The 27,036-nt window shown below is 48.9% G+C and overlaps 1 protein-coding gene and 1 pseudogene across 1 annotated transcript in view; one reads left to right on the forward strand and one right to left on the reverse strand.

The window, feature by feature from the left end:
* The window catches only part of LOC116476178 (polypeptide N-acetylgalactosaminyltransferase 12-like), a 41,848-nt gene extending 28,884 nt beyond the window's left edge, over positions 1–12,964 (forward strand). The window contains exons 5-6 of the mRNA XM_032165888.2: positions 11,879–12,003; positions 12,709–12,964. Coding sequence (XP_032021779.2) covers positions 11,879–12,003; positions 12,709–12,964 — 381 coding nt within the window. The remainder of the gene's footprint in view (positions 1–11,878; positions 12,004–12,708) is intronic.
* A 10,944-nt stretch (positions 12,965–23,908) lies between these two features.
* Positions 23,909–25,040, reverse strand: LOC116814296 (disks large homolog 3-like; annotated as a pseudogene).
* Positions 25,041–27,036: the final 1,996 nt, after the last annotated feature.

Raw genomic sequence — 27,036 nt, forward strand, 5'->3', positions numbered from 1 at the left:
CAACATGGTGAAACTGGTCTCTCTCTCCCTTTTTTTTTTTTTTTAGGACGTAATTTCGCTCTTGTTGCCCAGGCTGCAATGCAGTGGCGCGGTCTCGGTCCTCCGTGTCCTCGGCCTGCCGCATTTGGGTGGTTCTCCTGCCTCAGCCTCCCGAGTGGCTGGGATTGCAGTTGTGAGATCTAATTCCCGGCTAATTTTTGTTTGTTTGTTTTTGCTTTTGGGTAGAGACGGGGTTTCTCAATGTTGGTCCAGCTGGCCTGGAGCTCCCGACCTTGGATGATCCGCCAGCCTAGGCCTCCCGGGGTGCTGGGATTGCAGGCGTGAGCCACCGCGCCCGGCCCACTTTATAAGTCAGAAAGGAATAGATCAGCCTGGTGTGGTGGGTTAAGCTTGTAGTCTCAGGACCTTGGACGGCCGAGCACGGTGGATCACTGGAGCCTGGGAGTTCCAGACTGGCCTGGGCAACATGGTGAAACCGGTATCTCTCTCTCTCGTTTTTCTTAGGGCAGAATTTTGCTCTTGTTGCACAGGCTGGAATGCAGTGGCGTGGTCTCGGCCCACCGTGCCCTCTGCCCACCGTGCCCTCCGCCTCCCGGGTTTGGGTGGTTCTCCTGCCTCAGCCTCCCGAGTGGCTGGGATTGCAGGTGTGAGCTATAATGCCCAGCTAATTTTTTTTTTCTTTTTTTGGGTAGAGATGGGGTTTCTCCATGTTGCTCCGGCTGGCCTGGAGCTCCTGACATCTGGTGATTCACCCACCTGGGCCTCCCGGGGTGCTGGGATTGCAGGTGTGAGCCACCGAGCCCGGCCCAATTTATTAATCAGAAAGGAATAGATCAGCCCAGCATGGTGGCTCATGCTTGTAGTCTCAGGATCATGGATGTCCTAGCATGGGGGATTACTGGAGCCTAGGAGTTCCAGACTGGCCTGGGCAGCATGGTGAAACCGGTCTTTCTCTTTCTCTTTTTTTTTTTTTTTAGGGCAGAATTTTGCTCTTGTTGCCCCGGCTGGAATGCAGTGGTGTGGTCTCGGTCCACCGCGGCCTCCGCCTCCCAGGTTTGGGTGGTTCTCCTGCCTCAGCCTCCTGAATGGCTGCGATTGCAGGTATGAGGATAATGCCCAGCTAATTTCTTTTTCTGGGGGGGTGAGATTTCTGCATGTTGGTCCGGGTGGCCTGGAGCTCCTGACCTCTGGTGATCTGCCTGCCTAGGCCTCTGGAGTGCTGGGGTTGCAGGCGTCAGCCACTGCGCCCGACTCACTTTATTAATCAGAAAGTAATAGATTGGCCTGGCGTGGTGGCTCACGCTTGTGATTCCAAGACTTTGGACAGCCAAGCGCAGTGGATCCCTGTAACCTGGGAGTTCCAGACTGGCCCTGGCAACATGGTGAAACTGGTCTCTCTCTCTTTTTATTTTTCCTAGGGTGGAATTTCGTTGTTGTTGTTCAGGCTGGAATGCAGTGGCTCAGTCTCGGCCCGCTGTGGCCTCCACCTCCCGTGTTTGGGTGGTTCTCCTGCCTCAGCCTCCCGAGTGCCTGGGATTGCAGATGTGAGCCATAATGCCTGGCTAATTTGTGTGTGTGTGTGTGTGTGTGTGTGTAGAGACAGGGTTTCTCCACTAGGATTGCAGGCTTGAGCCACCGTGCCAGGCCAAATTGATTAATCAGAAAAGAATAGATTGGCCTGGCGTGGGGGCTCACGCTTGTAGTCCTAGGACCTTCGACGGCCGATCACGGTGAATCACTGGAACCTGGGAGTTCCAGACTGGCCTGGGCAATATGGTGAAACCAGTCTCTCTCTGTCTCTCTGTTTTTTATTTTTAGGGCGGAATTTCACTCTTGTTGCCCTGGCTGAATGCGGTGGCCTAGTCTTGCCCCGCCATGGTTTCTGCCTCCCTAGTTTGGATGGTTCTCCTCCCTAAGCCTCCCCAGTGGCTGGGATTGCAGGTGTGAGCTGTAATGCCCAGCTAATTTTTTTTTTTTGGGGGGGGGTACAGACGGGGTCTCTCTGTGTTGTTCCGGCAGGCCTGGAGCTCCCGACGTGGTGATCCGCCCGCCTGGGCCTCCTGGGGTGCTGGGATTGCAGGTGTGAGCCACCGCGCCTGGCCCAATTTATTAATCAGAAAGGAATAGATCGGCCCGGTGTGGTGGCTCACGCTTGTAGTCTCAGGATCGTGGACAGCTGAGTGCAGTGGATCACTGGAGCCTAGGCATTCCAGACTGGCCTGGGCAACATGGTGAAACCGGTCTTTCTCTCTCTGTCTCTCTTTTTTATTTTTTAGGCCAATCTATTCCTCTTTGATTAATAAATTAGGCCTGGCATCAGGGCTCATGCCTGCAATCCCAGCACCCGGGGAGGCCGAGTTGGGCAGACTACCTGAGGTTGGGAGTTGCAGACTAGGCCCACAAACATGGAGAAACCCCATCTGCATAAAACAAAAATAAAAACAAAAACAAAAAAATTACAAAATGAGCCAGGCATGGTGGCTCTCACTTGCAATCCCAGCCACTCGGGAAGCTAAGGCAAGAGAACCACCCAACCTGGGAGGTAGAGGCTGTGGCGAGCCAAGACCATGCCACTGCACTCCAGCCTCGGCAACAAGAACGAAACTCTGTTTCAAAAAAAAAAAAAAGAGACCAGGTTTCACCATGTTGCCCAGGTTTGGTCTGGAACTCCTAGGATCAAGCAACCCTCCACACTTAGCCGTCCAAAGTCCTGGGATCGAAAGTGGAGCCACCATGCCAGGCCGATCACGCCTGTAATCCCAGCACTTTGGGAGGCTGAGGTGGGTGGATCACCTGATGTCAGGAGTTGCAGACCAGCCTGGCCAACATGATGAAACACCGTCTCTAATAAAAATAAAAAAAAACTAGCCGAGTGTGGCGGTGGATGCCTGTAATCCCAGCTACCCAGGAGGCAGCGGCAAGAGAATTGCTTGAACCTGGGAGGCAGAGGTTGCAGTGAGCCAAGACAGTGCCACTGCACTCCAGCCTAGGTGACAGAGTGAGACTCCATCTCAAAACAAAAAAATAAATAAATAAAATAAATGGGCCTTGCACGTTGGCTCATGCCTGCAATCTCAGCACCTCCAGAGGCCGAGGCAGGTGGATAACCTGAGTACGGCAGTTTGAGACCAGAGTGAACAACAGGGAGAAACCCCGTCTCTATAAAAAAAAAAAAAAAATTAGCTGAGCATGGTGGCTGACGCCTGCAATCCCAGCCACTCAGGAGGCTGAGGCAGGAGAACCACCCAAACCTGGGAGGTGGAGGCTGTGGGGAGCTGAGACTGTGCAACTGCACTGCAGCCTGGGCAACAAGAGTAGAACTCCGCCTCAAAAAAAAAAAAAAAAAATGTGACTGGGTTTCACCATGTTGCCCAGGCCAGTCTGGAACTCCTAGGCCCATGAGATCCCCCACGCTCAGCCATCCAAAGTCCTGGGATCACAAGCCTGAGCCACCACGCCAGGCCGATCTATTCCTTTCTGATTAATAAAGTGGGCTGGTCGCGGTGGCACATCCCAGCACTCCGAGTGGCCGAGGCAGGGGATCACCTGAGGTCGACAGTTTGAGACCAGCCTAACAAACAGGGAGAATCCCCGTCTGTACCAAAAACAAAACAAAACAAAACAAAACAAATACAAAATTAGTCGGGCATGGTGGCTCATGCCTGCAATCCCAGCCATTCGGGAGGTTGAGGCAGGAGAACCACCCAAACCAGGAGGCGGAGGCCGCGGGAAGCCGAGACCACTTCACTGCCCTCCAGCCTGGGCAACAAGAGTGAAACGCCGCCTGAAAGAAAAAAAAAAAAAAAAGACTGGGTTTCACCATGTTGCCCGGGCCAGTCTGGAACTCCTAGGCTCGAGCAATCTGCCACACTGAGCCGTCCAAAGTTCTGGGATTACAAGCGTAAGCCACCACGCCAGGCCGATCTATTCCTTTCTGATTAATAAATTGCGCCAGGCGCGGTGGCTCCCGCCTGCAGTCCCAGCACCCCGGGAGGCCAAGGTGGGCGGTTAACCTGAGTTCCGGAGTTTGAGACCAGCCCGATAAACATGGAGAAACCTCGTCTACACCAAAACAAAACAAAACAAAACAAAACAAAACAAAACAAAAGTACAAAATGAGTCGGGCATGGTGGCTCACGCCTGCAATCCCAGCCACTCGGGAGGCTGAGGTAGGAGATCCACCCACACCCGGAGGTGGAGGCCATGGGGAGCTGAGCCCGCGCCACTGCACTCCAGCCAGGCAACAAGAGGGAAACTCTGCCTCAAAAAAAAAAAAGAGAGAGACCAGGTTTCACCACGTTGCCCGGGACAGCCTGCAACTCCTAGGCTCAAGCGATTCCATGCGCTGGGCCATCCAAAGTCCTGGGATCACAAGCGTGAGCCAGGCCGATCTATTCCTTTCTGATTGATAAATTGGTCCTTGCGCGTTGGCTCATCCATGAAATCCCAGCACCCCCGGAGGCATAGGCGGGCAGATAACCCGAGATCGGGAGTTTGAGACCAGCCTGACGCAAATGGAGAAACCCCATCTCCACCGAAAAAAGAAAAAAAAATACAAAATCAGCCGGGGCATGGTGGCTCATTCCTGCAATCCAACCACCCCCAGAGGCCGAGGAGGGCGGATAACCTGAGGTGGGGAGTTTAAGACCAGCCTGATCAACAGGGAGAAACCCCGTTTGTACCCCCACCAAAAAAAAAAGTACAAAGTTAGCCAGGCATTGTGGCTCATGCCTGCAATCTCAGCAACTTGGTAGGCTGAGGCAGGAGAACCACCCAAACCCAGGAGGCAGAGGCCTCGGGGAACGAGACCTCACTACTGCACTGTAGCCTGGGCAACAAGAGCGAAACTCTGCCTCAAAAAAAAAAATAAATAAAAAATAAAGACTGGGTTTCACCATTTTGCCCAGGCCGCTCTGGAACTCCTAGGCTCAAGCAGTCCACTGCACTAGGCCATCCAAAGCCCTGTGATCACAAGCGTTGGCCACCACGCCAGGCCAATCTATTCCTTTTTGATTAATAAATTAGGCCTAGCATTGTGGCACACGCCTGCAATCCCAGCACCCAGGAAGGCCAAGTCGGGCAGACTACCTGAGGTCGGGAGCTAGACACAAGGCCCACAAACATGGAGAAACCCCGTCTGCACAAAAAAACAAAAACAAAACAAAAAAAATTACAAAATGATCCGGGCATGGTGGCTCATGCCTGCAATCCCAGCCACTCGGGAAGCTGAGGCAGGAGAACCACCCAAACCCAGGAGGTGGAGGCTGTGGCGAGCCGAGACCATGCCACTGCACTCCAGCCTGGGCAACAAGAGTGAAACTCTGTCTCAAAAAAAAAAAAAAAGAGAGACCAGCTTTCACCATGTTGCCCAGGTTTGGTCTGGAACTGCTAGGCTCAAGCGACCCTCCACGCTCGGCCATCCAAAGTCCTGGGATCAAAAGTCGAGCCACCACGCCAGACCCATCACTCCTGTAATCCCAGCACTTTGGGAAGCTGAGGTGGGTGGATCACCTGAGGTCAGGAGTTGGAGACCAGCCTGGCCAATGTGATGGAACACTGTGTCTAATAAAAATACAAAAAAATTAGCCGGGTGTGGGGGTGGACGCCTGTAATCCCAGCTACCCAGGAGGCTGAGGCAGGAGAATTGCTTGAACCTGGGAGGCAGAGGTTACAGTGAGCCAAGACAGTGCCACTGCACTCCAGCCTGGGTGACAGAGTGAGACTCCATCTCAAAACAAAAAAATAAATAAATAAAATAAATTGGGCCATGCATGCTGGCTCATGCCTGCAATTCCAGCACCCCCAGAGGCCGAGGCAGGTGGATAACCTGACTTCAGGAGTTTGAGACCAACCTCAACAACAGGGAGAAGCCCCGTGTGTATAAAAAAAAAAATTAGCTGGGCATGGTGGCTCATGCCTGCAATCGCAGCCACTCAGGAGGCTGAGGCAGGAGAACCACCCAAACCCAGGAGGCGGAGGCAGTGGGGAGCCGAGAACATGCCACTACACTCCAGCCTGGGCAACAAGAGGGGAATTCCGCCTCAAAAAAAAAAAGTGCGAGGGTTTCACCATGTTGCCCAGGCTGGTCTGGAACTCCTAGGCTCATGAGATCCTCCGCACTCAGCCTTCCAAAGTCCTGGGATCACAAGCATGAGCTACCACGCCAGGCCGATTTATTCCTTCTGATTAATAAAGTGGGCTGGTCGCCGTGGCTCACCCCTGCAATCCCAGCTTGCAGTCTGAGCACCCAGGGAGGCCGAGATGGGTGGATAACCTGAGGTTGGGAGTTTGATAGCTGTCTAACCAGCAGGAAGAAACTCCGTCTGTACCCCCCCAAAAAAAAAAAAAAAATACAAAATGAGCCAGGCATAGTGGCTCATGCCTGCAATCCCAGCCACTCAGGAGCCTGAGGCAGGAGAACCACCCAAACCCGGAGGCCGAGACTGGGGGTGCTCAGACCATGCCACTGCACTCTAGCCTGGCAACAAAAGCAAAACTCTGCCTCAAAAAAAAAAAAAAAAACCAAAACAAAAAAGAGAGACCGGGTTTCACCATGTTGCCCAGGCCATCTAGAACTCTTAGACACAAGCGATCCACCACTCTTGGCCATCCAAAGTCCTGGGATCAAAGGCGTGAGCCACCACACCAGGCCGATCTATTCTTTTCTGATTAATAAATTGGGCCTTGCGTGCTGGCTTATGCCTGCAATCCCAGCACCCCTGGAGACCGAGGCGGGCGGTTCAACTGAGGTCGGGAGTTTGAGACCAGCCTGACCAACAGGGAGTAACCCCATATATACTGCCCCCTGCCCGAAAAAAAAAAAATTACAAAATTAGCCAGGCTTTGTGGCTCAAGCCTCCAATCTCAGCCACTTGGTAGGCTGAGGCAGGAGAACCACTCAAACCCAGGAGGCGGAGGCCTCCGGGAGCCAAGACCTCACCACTGCACTACAGCCTAGGCAACAAGAGTGAAAATCCGCCTCAAAAAAAAAAAAAAAAAAGTGACCAGGTTTCACCATGTTGCCCAGGCCGGTCTGGACCTCCTAGGGTCATGAGATCCCCCTCGCTCAGCCATCCAAAGTCCTGGGATCACATGCGGGAGCCACCACACCAGGCTGATCTATTCCTTTCTGATTAATAAAGTGGGCTGGTCGTGGTGGCTCACCCCTGCAATCCCAGCACTCTGGGAGGCCGAGGCGGGTGTATCACCTGAGGTCCAGAGTTTGAGACCAGCCTAACCAACAGGGAGAAACCCCATCTGTACCAAAAACAAAACAAAACAAAACAAAACAAAACAAATACAAAATTAGTCGGGCATGGTGGCTCATGCCTGCTATCCCAGCCATTCGGGAGGCTGAGGCAGGAGAACAACCCAAACCTGGAGGCGGAGGCCACGGGGAGCTGAGACCACCTCACTGCCTTCCAGCCTGGGCAAGGAGAGCGAAACTCTGCCTCAAAAAAAGAAAAAAAAAAAAGGTGTGAGGGTTTCACCATTTTCCCCAGGCCAGTCTGGAATTCCTAAGCTCAAACAATCCGCTGCTCTAGGCCATCCAAAGTCCTGTGATCACAAGCGTCAGCCACCACGCCAGGCCAATCTATTCCTCTTTGATTAATAAATTAGACCTGGCATGGTGGCTCATGCCTGCAATCCCAGCACCCTGGGAGGCCAAGACGGGCAGATTACCTGAGGTCGGGAGTTTGAGACCAGCCAGACAAACATGGAGAAACCCTGTCTGCACAAAAAAAAAAAGAAAAACAAAAAACATTACAAAATGAGCTGGGCATGGTGGCTCATGCCTGCAATCCCAGCCACTCAGGAAGCTGAGGCAGGAAAACCACACAAACCCAGGAGGTGGAGGCCGTGGCGAGCTGAGACCATGCCACTGCACTCCAGCCTGGGCAACAAGAGCAAAACTCCGTCTCAAAAGAAAAAAAAAAAAAAAAAGAGAGACCAGCGTTCACCATGTTACCCAGGTTTGGTCTGGAACTCCTAGGCTCAAGCGAACTTCCACGCTCTGCCGTCCAAAATCCTGGGATCAAAAGTGCAGCCACCGGCCGGGCGCGGTGGCTCACGCTTGTAATCCCAGCACTTTGGGAGGCCGAGGCAGGCGGATCACGAAGTCAGGAGATCGAGATCACGGTGAAACCCCGTCTATACAAAAAATTAGCTGGGCGTGGTGGCGGGCGCCTGTAGTCCCAGCTACTCAGAGAGGCTGAGGCAGGAGAATGGCATGAACCCGGGAGGCAGAGCTTGCATTGAGCCGAGATTGCGCCACTGCACTCCAGCCTGGGTGACAGAGGAGACTCCATCTCAAAAAAAAAAGTGCAGCCACCACGCCAGGCCAATCACGCCTATAATCCCAGCACTTTGGGAGGCTGAGGTGGGTGGATCACCTGACGTCAGGAGTTGGAGACCAGCCTGGCCAATGTGATGAATAATCGTCTCTAATAAAAATACACAAAAGTTAGCCAGGTGTGGTGGTGGACGCCTGTAATCCCACCTCCCCAGGAGGCTGAGGCAGGAGAACTGCTTGAAACTGGGAGGCAGAGGTTGCAGTGAGCCAAGACAGTGCCACTGCACTCCAGCCTGGGTGACAGACTGAGACTCCATCTCAAAACAAAAAAATAAATAAATAAAATAAATTGGACCATGCAGCTGGCTCATGCCGGCAATCTCAGCACCTCCAGAGGCCGAGGCAGGTGGATAACCAGAGGACGGGAGTTTGAGACGAGCCTGAACAACAGGGAGAAACCCCGTCTGTATAAAAAAAAAAAAAAATTACCTGGCCATAGTGGCTCACGCCTGCAATCCCAGTCACTCAGGAGGCTGAGGCTGAGGCAGGAGAACCACCAAAACCCAGGAGGCGGAGACCCTGGGCGGCTGAGGCTGCGCAACTGCACTCCAGCCAGGGCAACAAGAGCGGAACTCCGCCTCAAAAAAAAAAAAAAAACAGTGACCGGGTTTCACCATGTTGCCCAGGCCGGTCTGGAACTCCTAGGATCATAAGATCCTCCCCCGCTCAGCCATCCAAAGTCCTGGGATCACAAGCATGAGCCACCACGCCAGGCTGATCTATTCCTTTCTGATTAATAAGCTGGGCTGGTCGCGGTGGCTCACGCCTGCAATCCCAGCACTCTGAGTGGCTGAGGAGGGGGATCACCTGAGGTCCACAGTTTGAGACCAGCCTAACCAACAGGGAGAATCCCCGTCTGTACCAAAAACAAAACAAAACAAAACAAATACAAAATTAGTCGGGCATGGTGGCACATGCCTACAATCCAAGCCATTCGGGAGGCTGAGGCAGGAGAACCACCTAAACCCGGAGGCGGAGGCCTCAGAAAGCCAAGACCACGTCACTGCTCTCCAGCCCGGTCACAAGAGCAAAACTCTGCCTCAATAAAAAAAGAAAATAAAATTGAAAAGGAGCCAGGTTTGGTGGCTAACGCCTGCAATCATAGCCACTCAGGAGGCTGAGGTAGGAGAACCACCCAAAGGCGGAGGCGGAGGCCGCCGGGAGCCGAGACTGCGCCACCACACTTCAGCCAGCTGGGCAACAAGAGCGCCACTCTGCTTCAAAAAAAACAAAACAAAACAAAAAACCAAAAGAAAAGAAAAAATTGACCGGGTTTCACCATGTTGCCCAGGCTGGTTTGAAACTCCTAGCTCGAGCAATCTGCCGCGCTCGGCCGTGCCAGTTCCCGGAATCAGAAGCGTGAGCCACCATGCCAGGACAGTCTATTGCTTTCTGATTAATAAAGTGGGCCGGGCGCGGTGGCTCACCCCTGCAATTCTAGCACCCCGGTGGCTCACGCCTGCAATCTGAGCACCCTGGGAGGCAGAGATGGGCAGATAACCTGAGGTCGGGAGTTTGAGACCAGCCTGACCAACAGGGAGAATCCCTGTCTGTACCACCCCCCACAAAAAAAAAAAAAAAATTACAAAATTAGCTGGGCATTGTGGCTCACGCCTGCAATCTCAGCCACTTGGTAGGCTGAGGCAGGAGAACCACCCAAACCCAGGAGGCGGACTCCAGCCTGGGCAACAAGAGGGAAAATCTGCCTCAAAAAAAAAAAAAAAAAAAGAAGAGACTGGGTTTCACCATTTTTCCCAGGCCAGTCTGGAACTCCTAGGCTCAAGCAATCCGCTGTGCTAGGCCATCCAAAGTCCTGTGATCACAAGCGTCAGCTGCCTACGCCAGGCCAATCTATTCCTCTTTGATTAATAAATTAGGCCTGGCATCATGGCTCACGCCTGCAATCCCAGCACCTGAGGAGGCCGAGTCGGGCAGACTACCTGAGGTCAGGAGCTGGAGACAAGGCCCACAAACATGGAAAAAAAAAAATTGCAAAATGAGCTGGGCATGGTGGCTCATGCCTGCAATCCCAGCCACTTGGGAAGCTGAGGCAGGAGAACCACCCAAACCCGGGAGGTGGAGGCCGTGGCGAGCAGAGACCATGCCACTGCACTCCAACCTGGGCAAGAAGAGAGAAACTCCATCTCAAAAAAAAAAAAAAAGAGACCAGCTTTCACCATGTTGCCCAGGTTTGGTCTGGAACTCTTAGGCTCAAGCGACCCTCCACGCTCGGCCATCCAAAGTCCTGGGATCAAAAGTGGAGCCACCACGCCAGGCTGATCACGCCTGTAATCCCAGCACTTTGGGAGGCTGAGGTGGGTGGATCACCTGACGTCAGGAGTTGGAGACCAGCCTGGCCAACATGATGAAACACCGTCTCTAATAAAACTACAAAAAAATTAGCCAGGTGTGGCAGTGGACACCTGTAATCCCAGCTACCCAGGAGGCTGAGGCAGGAGAATTGCTTGATCCTGAGAGTCAGAGGTTGCAGTGAGCCAAGACAGTGCCACTGCACTCCAGCCTGGGTGACAGAGTGAGACTCCATCTCAAAACAAAAAAATAAATAAATAAAATAAATTGGGCCATGCACGCCGGCTCATGCCTGCAATCCCAGCAACTCCAGAGGCTGAGGCAGGTGGATAACCAGAGTACAGGAGTTTGAGACCAGCCTGAACAACAGGGAGAAACCCGTCTCTATCAAAAAAAAAAAAAAAAAATCAGCTGGGCATGGTGGCTCACGCCTGCAATCCCAGCCACTCAGGAGGCTGAGGCTGAGGCAGGAGAACCACCCAAACCCAGGAGGCGGAGGCCGTGTGGAGCTGAGACCCCGCAACTGCACTCCAGCCAGGGCAACAAGAGTGGAACTCCACCTCAAAAAAAAAAAAAAAAAAAAAAAAGTGACTGGGTTTCACGATGTTGCCCAGGCCGGTCTGGAACTCCTAGGCTCATGAGATCCCCCTCAGCTCAGCCATCCAAAGTCCTGGGATCACAACCCCAGTGTGTTGTAACTGTGGTTCAACAGAGTGCTCTGCTTGGAAAGGAGGTTGAGCTCAACCTCCAACTCAGAGGGCCTCTCCCACTGCTCTCAGGGAAACTCCCATGATTCACTCACGCTGTATCAAGAATGACTGCTGCCGGGTGCTGCCTTCCCAGCTGACCAAAGGCTCCTAGGGAAATCTCCATCCTCAGAGGCTTAGGAAGGGGAAGTGTGATGATTCGGGGCCCCTGGGCTGGTGTCTTTTCTGATACTGGCCTAACACTGGGCCATTCCATTCAGCAGATACTCCCTGAGGGCTTGTGCTCTTCACTGGGATGCCAGAATGCTTCTGCTTGGAACAAAGAGGGATTAAACCCTTGAGGGCAGACACCACTTCCATCCTCGGGCTCACCCATATGTAGAAGGGGACAATCATTTTGCTTGCCTGAGGCATTTTACCCTGGCCTTTTACAAGACCCCAATTTATATTTTGACTTTTCTCTCACCCCTGACAAATGGGGCCTTTGATAATTAAACATGATTTTAAGGTGGGGTGTGGGGAGGTCAAGGCCACCTGCTGGGACAAGAAGCAGCTGACCGCCCTGCAGCCACAGAGGCCTCTGGGGGCCACATGCAGGAAGGTCCTGGCTGGAGGGGTCATAGGTCACCCCATGTGAGGGCAGGACCTAGGCCTGGCCTGATCCCTGAATTATGGCCAAACTGACCCAGATGAAACAGGAGAATCCTATATCTCTTGGGTCGAGATGTCAGCTGGGGTTTTTAGAACTTCCCCTGGTGTGCTCAGGAGCCCGGAGAAACAGCAAAGAGCTTTGCACAGTCTCATGTCCTCGGAAAGCCATCTGTCCCTTTCCCTGTCTCCAAGGATTAAAAAAGAATCTCTGACTGCTGGTTATTGGCAGGGGTAAAACAACTGGTGCAGAATGGGCACCAACTAAGCAAAAACACACACTGGTTGTGAACAGCTCGGAACAACTGGACTGGAACACTGTATCCCAGGAAAGTGATCTTTAAAGACAAGGTAATCTTTCCAGTGTAATCAAAAGTAGTCACTGGGGGATAATGTTAGCTGTGCCCATGGGAATGAATAGCCCCCCCATCCCAACAGTATAAGACAAACACTGTGCCAGATTTGCTCAGTGTTGATGAAACTGGGCTCTCTTGCATCCTAACGATAAAACAGCTCACTGATAAAGGAGCTTATTTCTGAGGCAGCAGATCTGAGAGATATCTGGGCCTTGAACTGCAAGAGAGAGAAAGTGTCCTAGATAATGGCTCATGGACCCAAGTAGACCACTGGAGGTCACCCTTGCTTGTTGCATATTGGATTACAGAAAAGAAATATTTGATTGTTTTGTAGAGTCCTAGCAGCAGGTGATGGTGACAGCCCTTTGAGATGGTTCAGCCTCAAGGGAGTCCCCCAGGGGGACTCAGAGGGTCCAAAATGTGTCCTTGGCCAAGGTGGGCAGCAACGCTGTGACACTGACGGAGTGCATATCAGCCCAGTCCGGGAAGGTGCCCAGCTGGAAGATGGTCTGTGCCCAGGTATTCATAGCCAAACTGAGCAACAGGACACCCATCAGGTTCATCAGGAGGCCTGTCCGCACCTGAAATAGAGCCCAGATAGAGGGAGGGGTCAGCACCTGACCCACCATACAGATGGGAACATTCAGACTCAAAGACAGGAAGTCACTTACCTGAGATCGCACAGCCGAGTAGTGATGGAGCCAGGACACAGACCCCGTCGGTCAATGCCTGGGACCCTTCAATCTTTACATTACCCTAGGCTGTCACTCAAAAAGTTGCAAATGTCCCCCTTCATTGATGGCCCCTAGGTTCCAGGCACTGTGTACTATGCAGTTGTCATAGGATTATGCCATTTAACCAGAAAGCAACCTTACAAAGGTGATTCTTATTAATCCCCATTTTATAGAAGAGGAAAATGAGACCTAGAGAAGTTGACTTGCCCAAGGTTACCTAACTTGAAAATAATCTTGTCTGATCATTAAACGCCCCTATCCCACACACATACACACACACACACACACACACACACACACACACACACGAACGTACACATATATGTACACATATATACAGACACACACACACATACACACACATTTCAGGTTCAGTCCAGTCAGGGAGTCTTAGTCAAGGCTACGCTTGTCCTATTGGGAAACATTTTTCTTCTGTTGATGGCGAAAGTGCCCATCTCCTCCCCACCCTGGCTGGCCTCTTGGACTGCTCAGTCCACCTTGAGCTGAAAATCCCTGTTTTCCCACCTGGGTCTTCCGGCTGCCCCGCCTTCACATAGCCCAGCCTGAATCACATGGTGAGACAGTTACTTCCCTTCCAATTCTCTATCTGTCTATTCCTCCCAGAGAAAGTCTCTCTCAGGGGTTTTATAGGAAAATAAATCTTGGGGCCCCCAAATCATTAAGCTGAAGGGAAAAGTCAAGCTGGGAACTACCTAGGGCCAAAATGCCTCCCATTCTATTCAGTCATCCCTCTGCTCACTGAGATGAATGCATATCTGATTGCCTTCTTTGGAAAGGCTCATCAGAGACTCAAAAGAATGTGACCATTTGTTTCTCATCTACCTATGACCTGGTAGTCCCTCCCCTCTTTGAGTTGTCCCACCTTTCCGGACCAAACCAATATTCATCTTACATATGTGGACTGATGTCTCATGCCTCCCTAAAATGTATAAAATCAAGCTGTGGGTCGGGCGCAGTGGCTCACGCCTGTAATCCCAGCACTTTGGGAGGCCGAGGCAGGCAGATCACGAAGTCAGGAGATCCAGACCATCCTGGCTAACGGGGAAACCCCATCTCTACTAAAAATACAAAAAAGTAGCTGGGCATGGTGGTGGGCACCTGTAGTCCCAGCTACTCGGGAGGCTGAGGCAGGAGAATTGCTTAAACCTGGGAGACGGAGGTTGCAGCAAGCCAAAATCGCATCATTGCACTCCAGCCTGGGCAACAGAGTGAGATTCCATCTCAAAAAAAACTAAAATGAGTAAAATAAAATAAAAAATACTGTCTTTGGCTTGGAGGTGGGGTTTCACTGGGGACCTTCCCCTATCTGCCTAGGCATTTGGCTGCCTCCTGTCATTACCACCTTGCGCCCATGAAAGGCATTCTTCATTTCTGTTAACAGTGGTTTTGATCTTGTATTAGGCTGTTTTTGAGTTACTATAAAGAATACCCGAGGCTGAGTAATTCATAAAGAAAAGAGATTTAATTGGCTCAGGGTTCTGCAGCCTTTACAGGAAGTGTGATGCTGGCATTCGCTCAGCTTCTAGTGAGGGCCTCAGGAAACTTTTACTCATGGGAGAGGGTGAAGATGGAGCAGGAATGTCACACGGTGAGAGTGGGAGCAAGAGAGCAAGGAGGGAGGTGCCATGCACATTTAAACAATGAGATCTCTCGTGAACTTACTCATCAGCTAAGCCATTCATGAGGGATCCACCCCCGTGATCCACACACCTCCCACCAGGCCCCACCTCCAACAACTGGGATCACATTTCAACATGAGATTTGGAGGGGACAAATATCCAAACCATATCAGATCTGTAGTATTCCTTTTTCATTCTTTCTTAGAATGTCTATCTCTCTGCTGACATTACCTATTGGTTCTTGCAGGTTGTCTACCTTTTCCATTAGAGTTCTTAGCATATTAATCATAGTTGTTTTAAATTCCCAGTCTGATCATTCCAACATCCTTTACATGTCTGAGTCTGTCTCTATGCTTGTTCTGTCCCTTCAACTGTGTTTCTTGCATTTAGTGTGCATTGTCATTTTTTATTGAAAATTGGGCCAGGTGTGGTGGCTTACCCCTGTAATCCCAGTACTTTGGGAGGCTGAGGAGGGCAGATTGCTTGAGCTCAGGGGCTTGAGACCAGCCTGGGCAACATGGCAAACACCATCTCTACAACAACAACAACAACAACAACAACAAATTAGCCAGGTGTGGTGGTGCATGCCTGTAGTCCCAGCCACTTGAGAAGCTGAGGTGGGAGGATGACTTGAGCCTGGAAGGTCGAGGCTGCAGTGAGCTGTGATTGCACCACTGCCCTCCAGCCTTGGAGACAAAGTGAGACCCTGTCTCAAAAAAGAAAAGAAACAGCTACCTGCCTCATTCAGTGAGTGTATTGGTTTTCTAGGGCTGCCTTAACAAGTACCACACTCTGGGTACTGGCTTAAGCAAGAGATTTATTTTCTCACAGTTCTGGCAAGTAGAAGTTCAAGATCAAGGTGCAGGCAGGGTTGGTTTCTTCTGAGGTCTGTCTCCTTGGCTTGTAGATGGCTGGCTGTCTTCTCCCTCTGTGTGTGTCTGTGTGCTAATTTCCTCTTCTTATAAGGATACCAGTCGTATCAGATTAGAGTCCACCCTAATGACCTCATTAATTAATTTACAATTACCTCTTTAAAGACCTATCTTCAAATACAGTCACTTTCTGAGGTACCACAGGTTAGGACTCCAACAGAGGAATTTTGAAGGGACACAATCATCCCATCACAGTGAATCACGAGAAAGATTTACACAACTCAAGATCAGTTTGTACTAATAGCTAAGGGTTAGTAATAGCAAATGATATGAAAAAGAAGGGAGCTGGAAAAATATATACACTGGGCATGGTGGCTCATGCCTATAATCCCAGCACTTTGGGAGGCCGAGGTGGGAGGATTGCTTGAGGCCAGGAGTTCAAGACTAGCCTGGCCAACAGAGCAAGACCCCAGTCTCTCTTTAACATACATACATATACATCAGGGGGGTCCAGAGAAGCCCAACACAGGCTTCCAATGTTCTTCTTCACCTGAGAGGAAGCCACACAGGGTGTGCTCTTTCCCTCTCGAGCAGCAAGCCACAGAGCATGGACAGAATGTCTCTGCCCAGGGAAGCCTGTTTGGAGTTTCATGGTCTGAGAGGCTCAGATAGCGGCTGGTCACACACATACAACCTGCTAGTAACTGGCCATGGCACCCGAAAATCAGGACCCCGAGCACGGATCTGGGTTCACATACCTCATCGATCTTTGCACAAAGCAATCTGACAAACTGGTATGGTATGTTCCATTGCTCCAGGTGTACATAACAAAATCACCAGTCAGTAACATAAAGAACACTCTGAGGGCCACATTCCCAGGGGATAGCTAAAGGTGAGTTACGGTTCCCTTGGAGACATGAAAGAAAGAAAATAACAGAGCTGCTTTGTTACCTCTTTGCTCAGAACCGCCAGCTGGGAGGTTTCCCTGTTCCTGACTCCCATCACTCACAAATGAGAGTTGAGGTACAGGTTTTAGGGACAGGGAAGTGAGCAGGTGAGGGACCTAGGGATTGGGCACCATTTGGCCTACAAATTACACACACACGGGAATCATGTTTTTATTGAAATGATCATCTTTACCATGAAAAAAATATGAAAAACAGATATCTCTGGTTTTCTGGGCTTTTTTCCTAATTATGTCAAACTTCCCAGCTCTTGGAAAAGAATGAAAAGTCCTTTACATGATACACAGAGCCCCATCTGATCTCCCCACTCCGGGACCGCCCTGCCCTCATCTCCCATGGTCCTCTTGCTTCATGTCTCTGCTCCAACCACGCTGGCAACCCTGAGGTTCCTCACACACACCAGGCCCCCACCCACTTCAGGGCCTTGGCTGTCGCTGTTCTGTGTGCCTGGAGTGTTCTTAGAAATCCTCTTCACTGTCCCCTCATCTCCTGCATGTTTCTCCTCAAAGGTCACCTCATCGGAGGCCTCAGCCCCTGGCATTCTCTGTGCCCTTTCCTCAATTCTCAAACCTGACAATATATCGTTAACCTGAATATAGCATTATTTTTTACCTGTTCCTCCTCCAACTCCCAAGGAGAATGCCTGCACCATGGGGGTAGGGAGAGTTTCCGGTTCACAGCGAGGTTCCAAGGCCTAGCACCATGCCTGGCTGAGTGAGTGTCTATGGAATGAATGAATGAATTCGATCCAGACAGACATTAGGTGGAAGAACTTTTCTCTTAGGCTTCACATATGCAAATATTATATTTAACGTAAAATTTCTTTTAGAAAGGTGATTCTTGCTCCCCTTTAAGGGGCTAACCCTATCTAACAGTTTTTTTCTTTTTTCTCATCACAAGTAACATATTTCTAAAAGAAAATTAAACAATGCAGAAAGGAGTAAAGTTGAAAGTGCAAGTCCTTTGGACTGGAGGTTAGGGAGAGAGGAAAAGCTGGGGCTCACACATTTTGAAGGGGACAGTCACACTGGTGGCATCATGGCAGCTGTGTCCATAGGGCTCGCCAAAATGTCTCCCTGGATAAAATGGCCACATCAAGCTGTCTTCTCACTTTGCTGTTTATGTCCTTTGCCTGTTTCTATGAAAATGTCCTCGAATGTGTATTTTTTTATTTTAAAAGTTTTTGTTATAAAAGTCTTTTGTCTGTCCAACGTTACTAATTCTTTTCTCCAATTTGTTGCTTGACTTCTAACTTTGTGGTGCTTTCCACCATTCAGAAATGATTTTTAATTTTATTTATTTATTTTTTTGAGGTGGAGTTTGGCTTTTGCTGCCCAGGCTGGAGTGCAGTGGCACAGTCCCGGCTCACTATAACCTCCGCCTCCTGGGTTTGGGTGGTTCTCCTGCCTCAGCCTACCAAGTGGCTGGGATTGCAGGCGTGAGCCACCCTGCCCGGCGCATTTTGTATTATTATTATTATTGTTATTTGATACAGACGGTGTTTCTCCATGTTGGTCAGGCTGATCTCAAACTCCCAACCTGAGGTGATCCCCCCACCTTGGCCTCCCGGGGTGCTAGGATTGCAGGCCTGAGGCAGCATGCAAGGCCCAGTTTATTAATCAGAAAGGAATAGATTGGCCTGGCGTGGTGGCTCACGCTTGTGATCCCAGGACTTTGGAAGGCTGAGCGTGGGGGATCGCTTGAGCCTAAGAGTTCCAGACCGGCCTGGGCAACATGGGGAAACCCCAGTCTCTTCTCCTTTTTTTTTTTTTTTGAAGCAGAGTTCATTCTTGTTGCCCAGGCTGCAGTGCAGTGTCACGGTCTGGACTCACCGTGGCCTCCGCCTCCCGGGTTTGGGTGGTTCTCCTGCCTCAGCCTCCCTAGTAGCTGGGATTGCAAGCGTGAGCCACCATGCCCGGCTAATTTTTTTGGGGGGGCGCAGATAGAGATGGGGTTTCTTCATGTTGGTTGGGCTGGCCATAAGCTCCCGACCTCGGGTGATCAGCCTGCCTGGGCCTCCCGGGGTGCTGGGATTGCAGGCGTGAGCGACCGCGCCCAGCCCAATTTATTAATCAGCAAGAAATAGTTTGGCCTGGCGAGTGGTGGCTCACGCTTGTGATCCCAGGACCTTGGATGGCCAAGCGCGGCAGATAGCTTCAGCCTAGGAGTTCCAGACCGGCCTGGGCAACATGGTGAAACCCAATCTCTCTCTCTTTTTTTTTTCTTTGGAGACTGAGTTTCGGTCTTATTGCCCCAGGATGGAGTGCAGTGGCGCGGTCTGGGCTCGCCCCGGCCTCCACCTCCCGGGTTTGGGTGTTTCTCCTGCCATAGCCTCCCGAGTAGCTGGGATTACAGGCATGAGCCACCATGCCCGGCTAATTTTGGATATTTTTTAGTAGAGAGGGGGCTTCTCCATGCTGATCGGGCTGGTCCCGAGCTCCCGACCTCGGGTGATCCGCCTGCCTCAGCCTCCCGAAGTGCTGAGATTGCAGGGTGAGCCACCACGTCCGCCTGAAACCCGGTCTCTACGGAAAATCAAAACAAAAACCATAAAGTTGAGCTAGGCGTGGTGGGCCATGCGGGTAGTCTCAGTTACTCTGACAGCTGATGTAGGAGGATTGCTTGAGCCCGGGGTGGAGGTGGCAGTGAGGTATGATGGCGCTGCTGCACTCCAGACTGGGCGACAGTGCGGGACTCTGTCTCAGGAGAAGGGAAAGGGAAAAAAAGAAAAAGAAACTAAACAAAATTACTAAATCAAGGAACAACTTGACAGTATACTATTGAGAGAAATAGAGACAAAGGATAGCAGGCACCAATGTTCACTTAGTGGCAACTGCAGGTGTTCCCTGGACAGCAGGCTGCTACTTTTCCAAAAGAAATCTATTATTGACTACCAATTAAAAAAAATCGTAGGTTTCTTACAATATACAAAGAGCTAAACTTTATACAGCCAGGACCATATTCTAGCACTGCTCTAAGCCTTTCCTGCTCTGAAATAGCTACTATTCTTACAGCCATTGTGGAGAAAACAGATGCCAAAGCTTGTTGTGGAAAGACCAGGAAACTGACTATGAAATTGACTTGTTGTAAGTTTCAGACTGAAAGGTTCTTCCTGCTCTGCTGCCTACATTGCTACATTTTAGTTAGCATGCCTCTTAAAATACTGGTCCTTTCTATATTTGGAGGGACTCCTCTTGCAATTTGAAGTTTTTTTCTTGCACTAAGAATTTGGTCATAAGATCCTCCGCGTTTTATGTCAGTTTAAGTACCTCTTTAGACATTGTTCAGTTAGGAATGTAAATAGCAGCTAACATTGTGTGTAACAGCCGCTTACAACCATTTTTGTTTCATAATACAAATATAAATGAATATGTTATTGCAAATGCAGGCTGAGAGGGGAGGGAAAATATGCAGAGAGAAAAGCCCCATCTCTGCTTGGAGTTCAGCACTGGGTCTCTTTTCCCTTCCACCTTCCTTGTCAAGGCTGCCACAGTGACAGAAGCACACAGAGCTGCCTTTTAGTGACACCTGCTGGGACAGACCTGGCAGAAGGGATTGCAGATTTGCATGTTTCCTGGCTGCCTCTGCTAGCCTGAGTCAGCAGCCCACTCTAATTCATGCTGAGCTTGGACAGCTCAGGTTTGAAAAATTCCCCCTTCCCTTGGAGCAACCACAGCGCTTTGCCATGTGGCCCAGGCTGGTCTTAAACTCCTGAGCTCAAGTGATGCCCCACCCTGGCCTCCCCAAAGTGCTAGGACTACAGGTACGAGCCACTGTGCCTGGCCTACAGCAAACTTTTTAAGGAATGCGTGTAAGCTAGATGGCTCACAAGGCTGCTAGTTCATACCTCACATGGAGCAGATAAGCAATTAAGAGTTTTGGCTTAAGCAGGAGAAAAGTTTTAAGCTAAAACTCTTAATTGCTTACCTGCTCCATGTGAGGTATGAACTAGCAACCTTGTGAGCCATCTAGTCTCCTGCTCCCAGAAAACAAAAGATGTTTTGGTCATCGTTCTTGGTCAATAAAGCACCTATTACACAAAGAAGGTAATAGGACATATCTGAGAACAATCTGTTGAGATGTAGCTGAGATTACAATCTGAAAAACTCAACAGAATTCCAAAAGAAAGCCATATTATTATAGCATGGTACAATGTAATATAAAGTGTACCATGTGTCTGAAATTCAATGTCTCTGAAGTAGATAGGAATTTTCGTAGCTCCACCAACCCATTCTACCGCATAATCATTAAGATTTCAATTAAACAAATTACTAAAACTGAACAAACAAGGAAAATGGGACCAACAGAAAACTATGCTAGGTTAATTTGTAGAGAAATGATAACTGCATAGTTTGTTTTAAAGAGACAGACCTTATTTTAAGGATTTTTACACTGAAGAATTCAAAAAGTGGAAAATTTTGGGGAACTTATTGATTTGCATTTAAAACGAACTGCTGACAAAGATTGACCGGTAATAATCTGAACAAGTTGGAAAATACAGTCAACACTACTGAAACTCTACTAAAGTAATTCCAGGACATAGGTTTATTCGGCAGAACAAAACTTCTCAGATGCTGTCTTTGATGTGAAAATCGACTGCTTCTTACTTTTCTAAACACATGGTGGTAAAATTAACAATATTCAATCACCTCTGTTCTTTCCTGCATATATAAAAATTAAAATACCAATTAAAAAACTAATATATCTTCTCCTTCTTATGGATACGATTTCAATGTTTCACTCAATAGTGGTGTGGTTTAAGAGATTTTTTTCATTTACAAGTTAAACAACAATCCACCCAAAGGGAACTGATAGTCTGCAGGCTCATAGTGCAAATAAACACTTTAGAAATGCAGCAACTGACATTTCTAAAGTACAAAACAGATAAAATTCTCAGAAGATACATGCAAAAAGCTCTACTAAGCAGATGGCCACAGAACTAGAACATTGATAATTTTACTGACGATGTCAATAGGACTCCAGATGTTTCCAAATTCAACTCGAACTCTGATCTTGGGCTTTGTATTTTGCTTTTCCAGTTTCACCAATGACACGAACATGCTATAAAATGAAAATCCAGAAATTCACATTAACAAAGTATATTCTGAAATGAAAGGCAAGAACAAGATTTTACATATAAGAGTACTGTTATGTTACCAGGATTCTTACTAAACAAACAGAGATAGTACTACTGTATTTTAGACCCGTAACTTTTGGGGAATGTATCTTTTGTTTTTTTTTCATTGCAACTATCGTTTATTAAAAAATATACGTCTCCTTGGAAGGAACACTGGTAAACCAACTAGTGTCATGCTTACTTTGAATCTTTGTTTCTCTTCCCTGGGAGGGGGAGGGCTGAGCATGGTTGAGACTCGGCCACATAGTTAACATCAGCGAATCAACCTCCCTGCTCACCCCTCCTCATCAGAGTCACAGTCGGCTGTCACTTTATCCCTCTTTGCCTTCAAGCCAGCGTACTGCCCAGGGAAAGCCGCTGCCCTTTCCTTTTCCTCATCCTGGGTCCCATGCTTTATACAATTAGGCTCATTCTGCTGGTTGGACAACTGTTAACAGAGTTCCCGAATTTGGCTGGGAGTGCTTAAGGCATCCTCAACATTGCCTCGCTGGCACCAGCCCTAACCCAGCGGGCTAGGAAACAAGTGCCTCAACCCTGGGCCAAGCACTTCTCTGTTCTCCCCTGCGTCGTCCCTCCAGTATGGAGGCGAGGGAGGCACGTTGGCTTCAAAGGAGCCCAGTGGGGTGGGGGAGGACCTGAACCACACCTGCTGCCTGCACTTGTGGTGGTGAAGGTTCCCTTGACCACAGTCACTGCCATCAGACTCTGGGAAAAAGCAACAAGGTTTCACAGCTCACCAGTAAGCGAATCTTAGCTCTACAGCTCAAATGTACAGCATAAAGTGTACTTTCCTCTTGAAGAAACCATCAGCTACCAGCTGTTGGGGAGGGGCTGGAGCAGAGCATATGAAGCAGCTGGAAAAAACAAACAAACAAAAAAAACAAATCAAACTCATGACATGGCTGGCCAAGCAAGCCAAGTGCTCTCCCGCCATCCCAGCACAGAACTGGAAGGCAATGACTCCCTGTCCGTGTTGGTGGAACCCAAGAAGGAACCTCAGCAGAGCCCTGTGTGTCCTCCTCTCAGCCCAGTGCCTGCTCTCCCTTCTGCTGACAGGACAACCAGACTGTGTCACCTACTCCATCACAAGGCCTGGCTCCTTCAGGATATCATAAGCCTTTAGAACTTTGGCAAATTGGATTCTATGCATTCACTTAAATAGTAAAAGTAAAATTTGTAATAATGAAAAGGCTGACACAGTAGCACAACATGGTTTTGGTTTAACAGCAGCTTAAAAAGGAAGAAAAAGGACACATCAGGTGGCATAAAACAATAGGCAATTCCACGTGGAGCATCATTAGCCATTCTCTCTGTCCACACATAGGACTCTGGCTGCACCTCAGGGGCAGCAGCTGCTTTCAGGACAAGTCTCTAACCCTCTCACCCCAGGCCAAAGCCCTTTCTCTCAAGCCTCGGGCTGACCCCTCCTAGCTCTCAAGAGAATGACCAAATGCGAGTGCCCTTAGTGCAGCACTTGCTACCATCTTCAATCCCCTCCCAACCAGCTGGGATAGAAGATGCCATCTGATTGGAATATGAAATTTAAAGCATTTCTCTAATAGCATAGTACCATTGATGAAATCTCCATAGATTTTCTAATCCAAATGCGTGTGAATATATATATATATTATACGAGAGTGTATAATATATATAATAATTTCTATATATTTTATATAATTTACATATATATCTATATATAAATAAGATACTTTTCTGTTGCCATTACGTTGCACTGTTTGGAGCTGCAAGACAGCAGTACAGATAGGGAGAAATGCCCAGGAGCATCTCATCATGTGGTGCATTTAGCTGACTTCACAAGCCGTGCAGCTGTCCAGAGTCTGTCTTTCCATCAGTCCTCCTCTTTTCTCTTCACTTCTGCTTAGTTTTTATGAAAGCAATGGCTCTGATGGATTTTGCACCTGTGCTAGCACTTGGGAAAGGTCCATGCAGGAATGGGCACAGTCACATGATGAATGAGATGGCATCATCCCAAAAAATAAATAGAAACAAAAAAAAATTTTTTAAAAAAAGAACAGGACTAGAAAACTCAAATTTTTTTTGACGTATCTAAGAAAGGGGACAAGAACAGTAGCATTTGTTCTCCCCACGGGGACAGGAGTGAAGAGGGAGGAGGGAAGAGGGAGTTGATTTCTTCTGTTCACAAGAGAATGGTTGGAGGGGATTCTTCAGAGTTTTTCAGGGGAAGGGACCCAAATGTAGTGCCCAGACTGGTCCTCAATGATTTGTTTGATTTTGTTATAAATCTCTCCCAGTGAGTCGCCCTGTACAATGGCTGTACTCTCCAAATTCCTGCTCCTGTTTCATGGCTTTGTCATAGATCTTATTTGCTTGTTCATATGTCTGCCTTCGGTTCATTTCCATAAGGGCTTCAATGGACTTGGGCTTGATGAAAATGGCAATGGGGTAAAGTTGTGCTTGCTGCAGTCTCTTGATAGCATTGCTGGAAACATCTAAGATGCAGTGCTTGCCCCTCTCTGCAACTGCCCGCACGGACTGGATGCTGATCCCATAGAGGTTATCATTAAATTGGCCCGCCTCAATGAACTTGTTGTCCTGAATATCTTTCTCCATTTGTTCTCGGGACACCACAAAGTGGTAGTCTTGTCCATCCACCTCATTATCACGTCGAGGCTGGGTAGTATGTGGCACACAGCATCCAAATTTATGTGGAAATTCGGAGATCAGGTCATCATTGACTCGGTCCTTCACTGGGCCCAGAATGATCACAGGCCTTGCATAGTGAATTTCTTGCCATGTCACTGGCTCATAAGACAAAATAGCATCCTCTTGTGCTTTGGAACTGCTTTCACTGTCACTGGTGTTGGATGTCACTCCCTGTTCCTGTATGCTGCTCTCCTGGGCCATGTTTTCTTTGCTCCTGTGAAATGGAAACTTTCGAGAGAGGCGGAAACTCTTTTTACGTTTCGTTTTGATCGACCTGTTAGACTCAATCATCCCCGTCCTGGCATGGAATTTCACAGTTTCCAATCGAGCTCTTTCTTTCTTTTCCACCATCTTCTTACTGGGGATCACACCGATCTGCTCACTTTCTCCGTGTGGGGTCACCAGTCTTGCCTGGCAACCACTCATCATCAGCGGCATTAATGACATGCAGAATGTCACCATAAGAGAAGCTGAGCCCCTGGCTTGGCAGGCAGCTGTCCCGAGTCCGATCATAATCAGAGTCCTGACGTACAAGGACCTCTTCTCACTTGTTCGGAGGGACCCAGACCCAGAGCTCATGCTGCCATTCATCATTTGTTCTCGCAAGTCACGTATCTTCGATTCAAAGAGACTGTATTCTGGCGCCGGGTCGGAGACCAGATCTAGGGCTGAGAAAGCGCCAGCTCTGGCCAGGCCCTCCGTCCCGCGCTGGAGACCACGGACACCAGGGAATGTATCTTTTGAAAACAAAGCAGTAGTCTATCTCATTAGTTTAATTTGTTTCTTGTCTTAATATGTAGTTTTTTGGGTTTTGCTTTGTCTTGTTTTGTGTGTGTTTTTGAGACAGAGTCTTGCTCTGTCACCCAGGCTGGAGTGCAGTGGCGTGATCTTGGCTCACTGCAGCCTCTGCATCCTGGGTTCCAGTGATTCTCCTGCCTCAGCCTCCCAGGTAGCTGGAATTACAGGCATGTGCCACTACACCTGGCTAATTTTTGTATTTTTAGGAGAGACGGGGTTTCACCATGTTGGCCAGGCTGGTCTCGAGCTCCTGACCTCAGGTGATCCATGTGCCTCCCCCTCCCAATGTGCTAGGATTACAGGCGTGAGCCACAGCAACTGGCCTCAAAATGTAGTTTTGAAAGACAAATAAAGTAGCGAGTTTTATTTTTATTTTTATTTTTTATTTTTTGAGACGGAGTCTCGCTCTGTCGCCCAGGCTGGAGTGCAGTGGCGCAATCTCGGCTCACTGCAAGCTCCACCTCCCAGGTTCACGCCATTCTCCTGCCTCAGCCTCTCCGACTAGCTGGGACTACAGGCGCCCGCCACCACGCCCGGCTAATTTTTTTTGTATTTTTAGTAGAGACAGGGTTTCACCGTGGTCTCGATCTCCTGACATCGTGATCCCCCCGCCTCGGCCTCCCAAAGTGCTAGGATTACAAGCGTGAGCCACCGCGCCCGGCCTAAAGTAGGGAATTTTAAGCGTATCAAAATGGGAGGCCAGGGCAAGTAGCAAAAAAAGATGGAGTAGGAAATCTACTTTAGGTAGTGTGCTGTTGCCGTCTTCCTAAACCTTCCTCAACCATGCTCATAAACACCTCCATGGGACTCCTGCCTCCAGAGTAAGAGGCAGGTATTCAAAGGAGAGTGAATGAAAAGACTAAACTCGATCATTTATTTCTTACTTATGACCAGATTTATCATCTGAAGTAATAATGCAACAGTTATTGTATACTAAAGCTGTTCAACTATTTCAGCCAACAAGAAGTGTCACCCTAGCCTGGCCAGGTTCCAGTTCTAAGGACCTCTGTACTAGACTACAGCTTTATGTGGCTAATGGGAACCATCAGTCTGTTCAAATTATGAGATGCTGGAAGGAGAAAACAATTCTCTTTCTTAAATTTTTATGCGGGTTTTTAAAAATGAGTGAGAAAAAGAAGCAATTACTTACATTCAAATTCCTGAAGTCTTCATTATAGTCAAGGGCATATCCTATAACAAACTTGTCTGGAATTTCAAATCCAACAACTGGAAAGAATCATAAGTCATCATTTAGATACAGAAAACATCACTTTTAAATCTAATACTGGCAAATGTGCCTCTCTACAAATATTCTCTAAGCAATTATAAGCCATTTCACATAAAACTCTTTTAGCTTAAAGATGGTTAAATGATTGACAAAAAAAGTAATTCACTTACAGTCTGGCCTATATACAACAGTTCGTGGGGTCCTTTTCACCAGCAAGCTGTTAGTTACAAAATGTGACATATACAGAGAGACTACGGGGCATTATAAAAGAGAAGACTAATGTTTCTAAACACCGTTTCATTTCGTCCGTGCTGAGTGTACGATGGTCACTGTGAACACACCCAAGAAGAGACTATGAGATGGAGAGTAAATTATGGGGATTAGCAGGAAGGGGCAGCAATGTGTTGACACTGCAGAAAAGGGCCATTGTTGATCACCTGGAACCTGAAGGACAGTTTTGAGACCTGCACCCTGACTACCCATGTGTCCGTCGAAGGGGAGCTAATCAGGAGGATGAATGGGTAAAGAGTGTCAATGAGCAACGATGAAAAGATAAGGGTTCTCAGTCCAGGAAACTTGGAAATACAATCCCTAAACTGTAAA

This window comes from Hylobates moloch, unplaced genomic scaffold, assembly GCF_009828535.3.
Source record: "Hylobates moloch isolate HMO894 unplaced genomic scaffold, HMol_V3 SCAFFOLD_11, whole genome shotgun sequence".
In the NCBI taxonomy this organism is placed as follows: Eukaryota; Metazoa; Chordata; class Mammalia; order Primates; family Hylobatidae; genus Hylobates; species Hylobates moloch.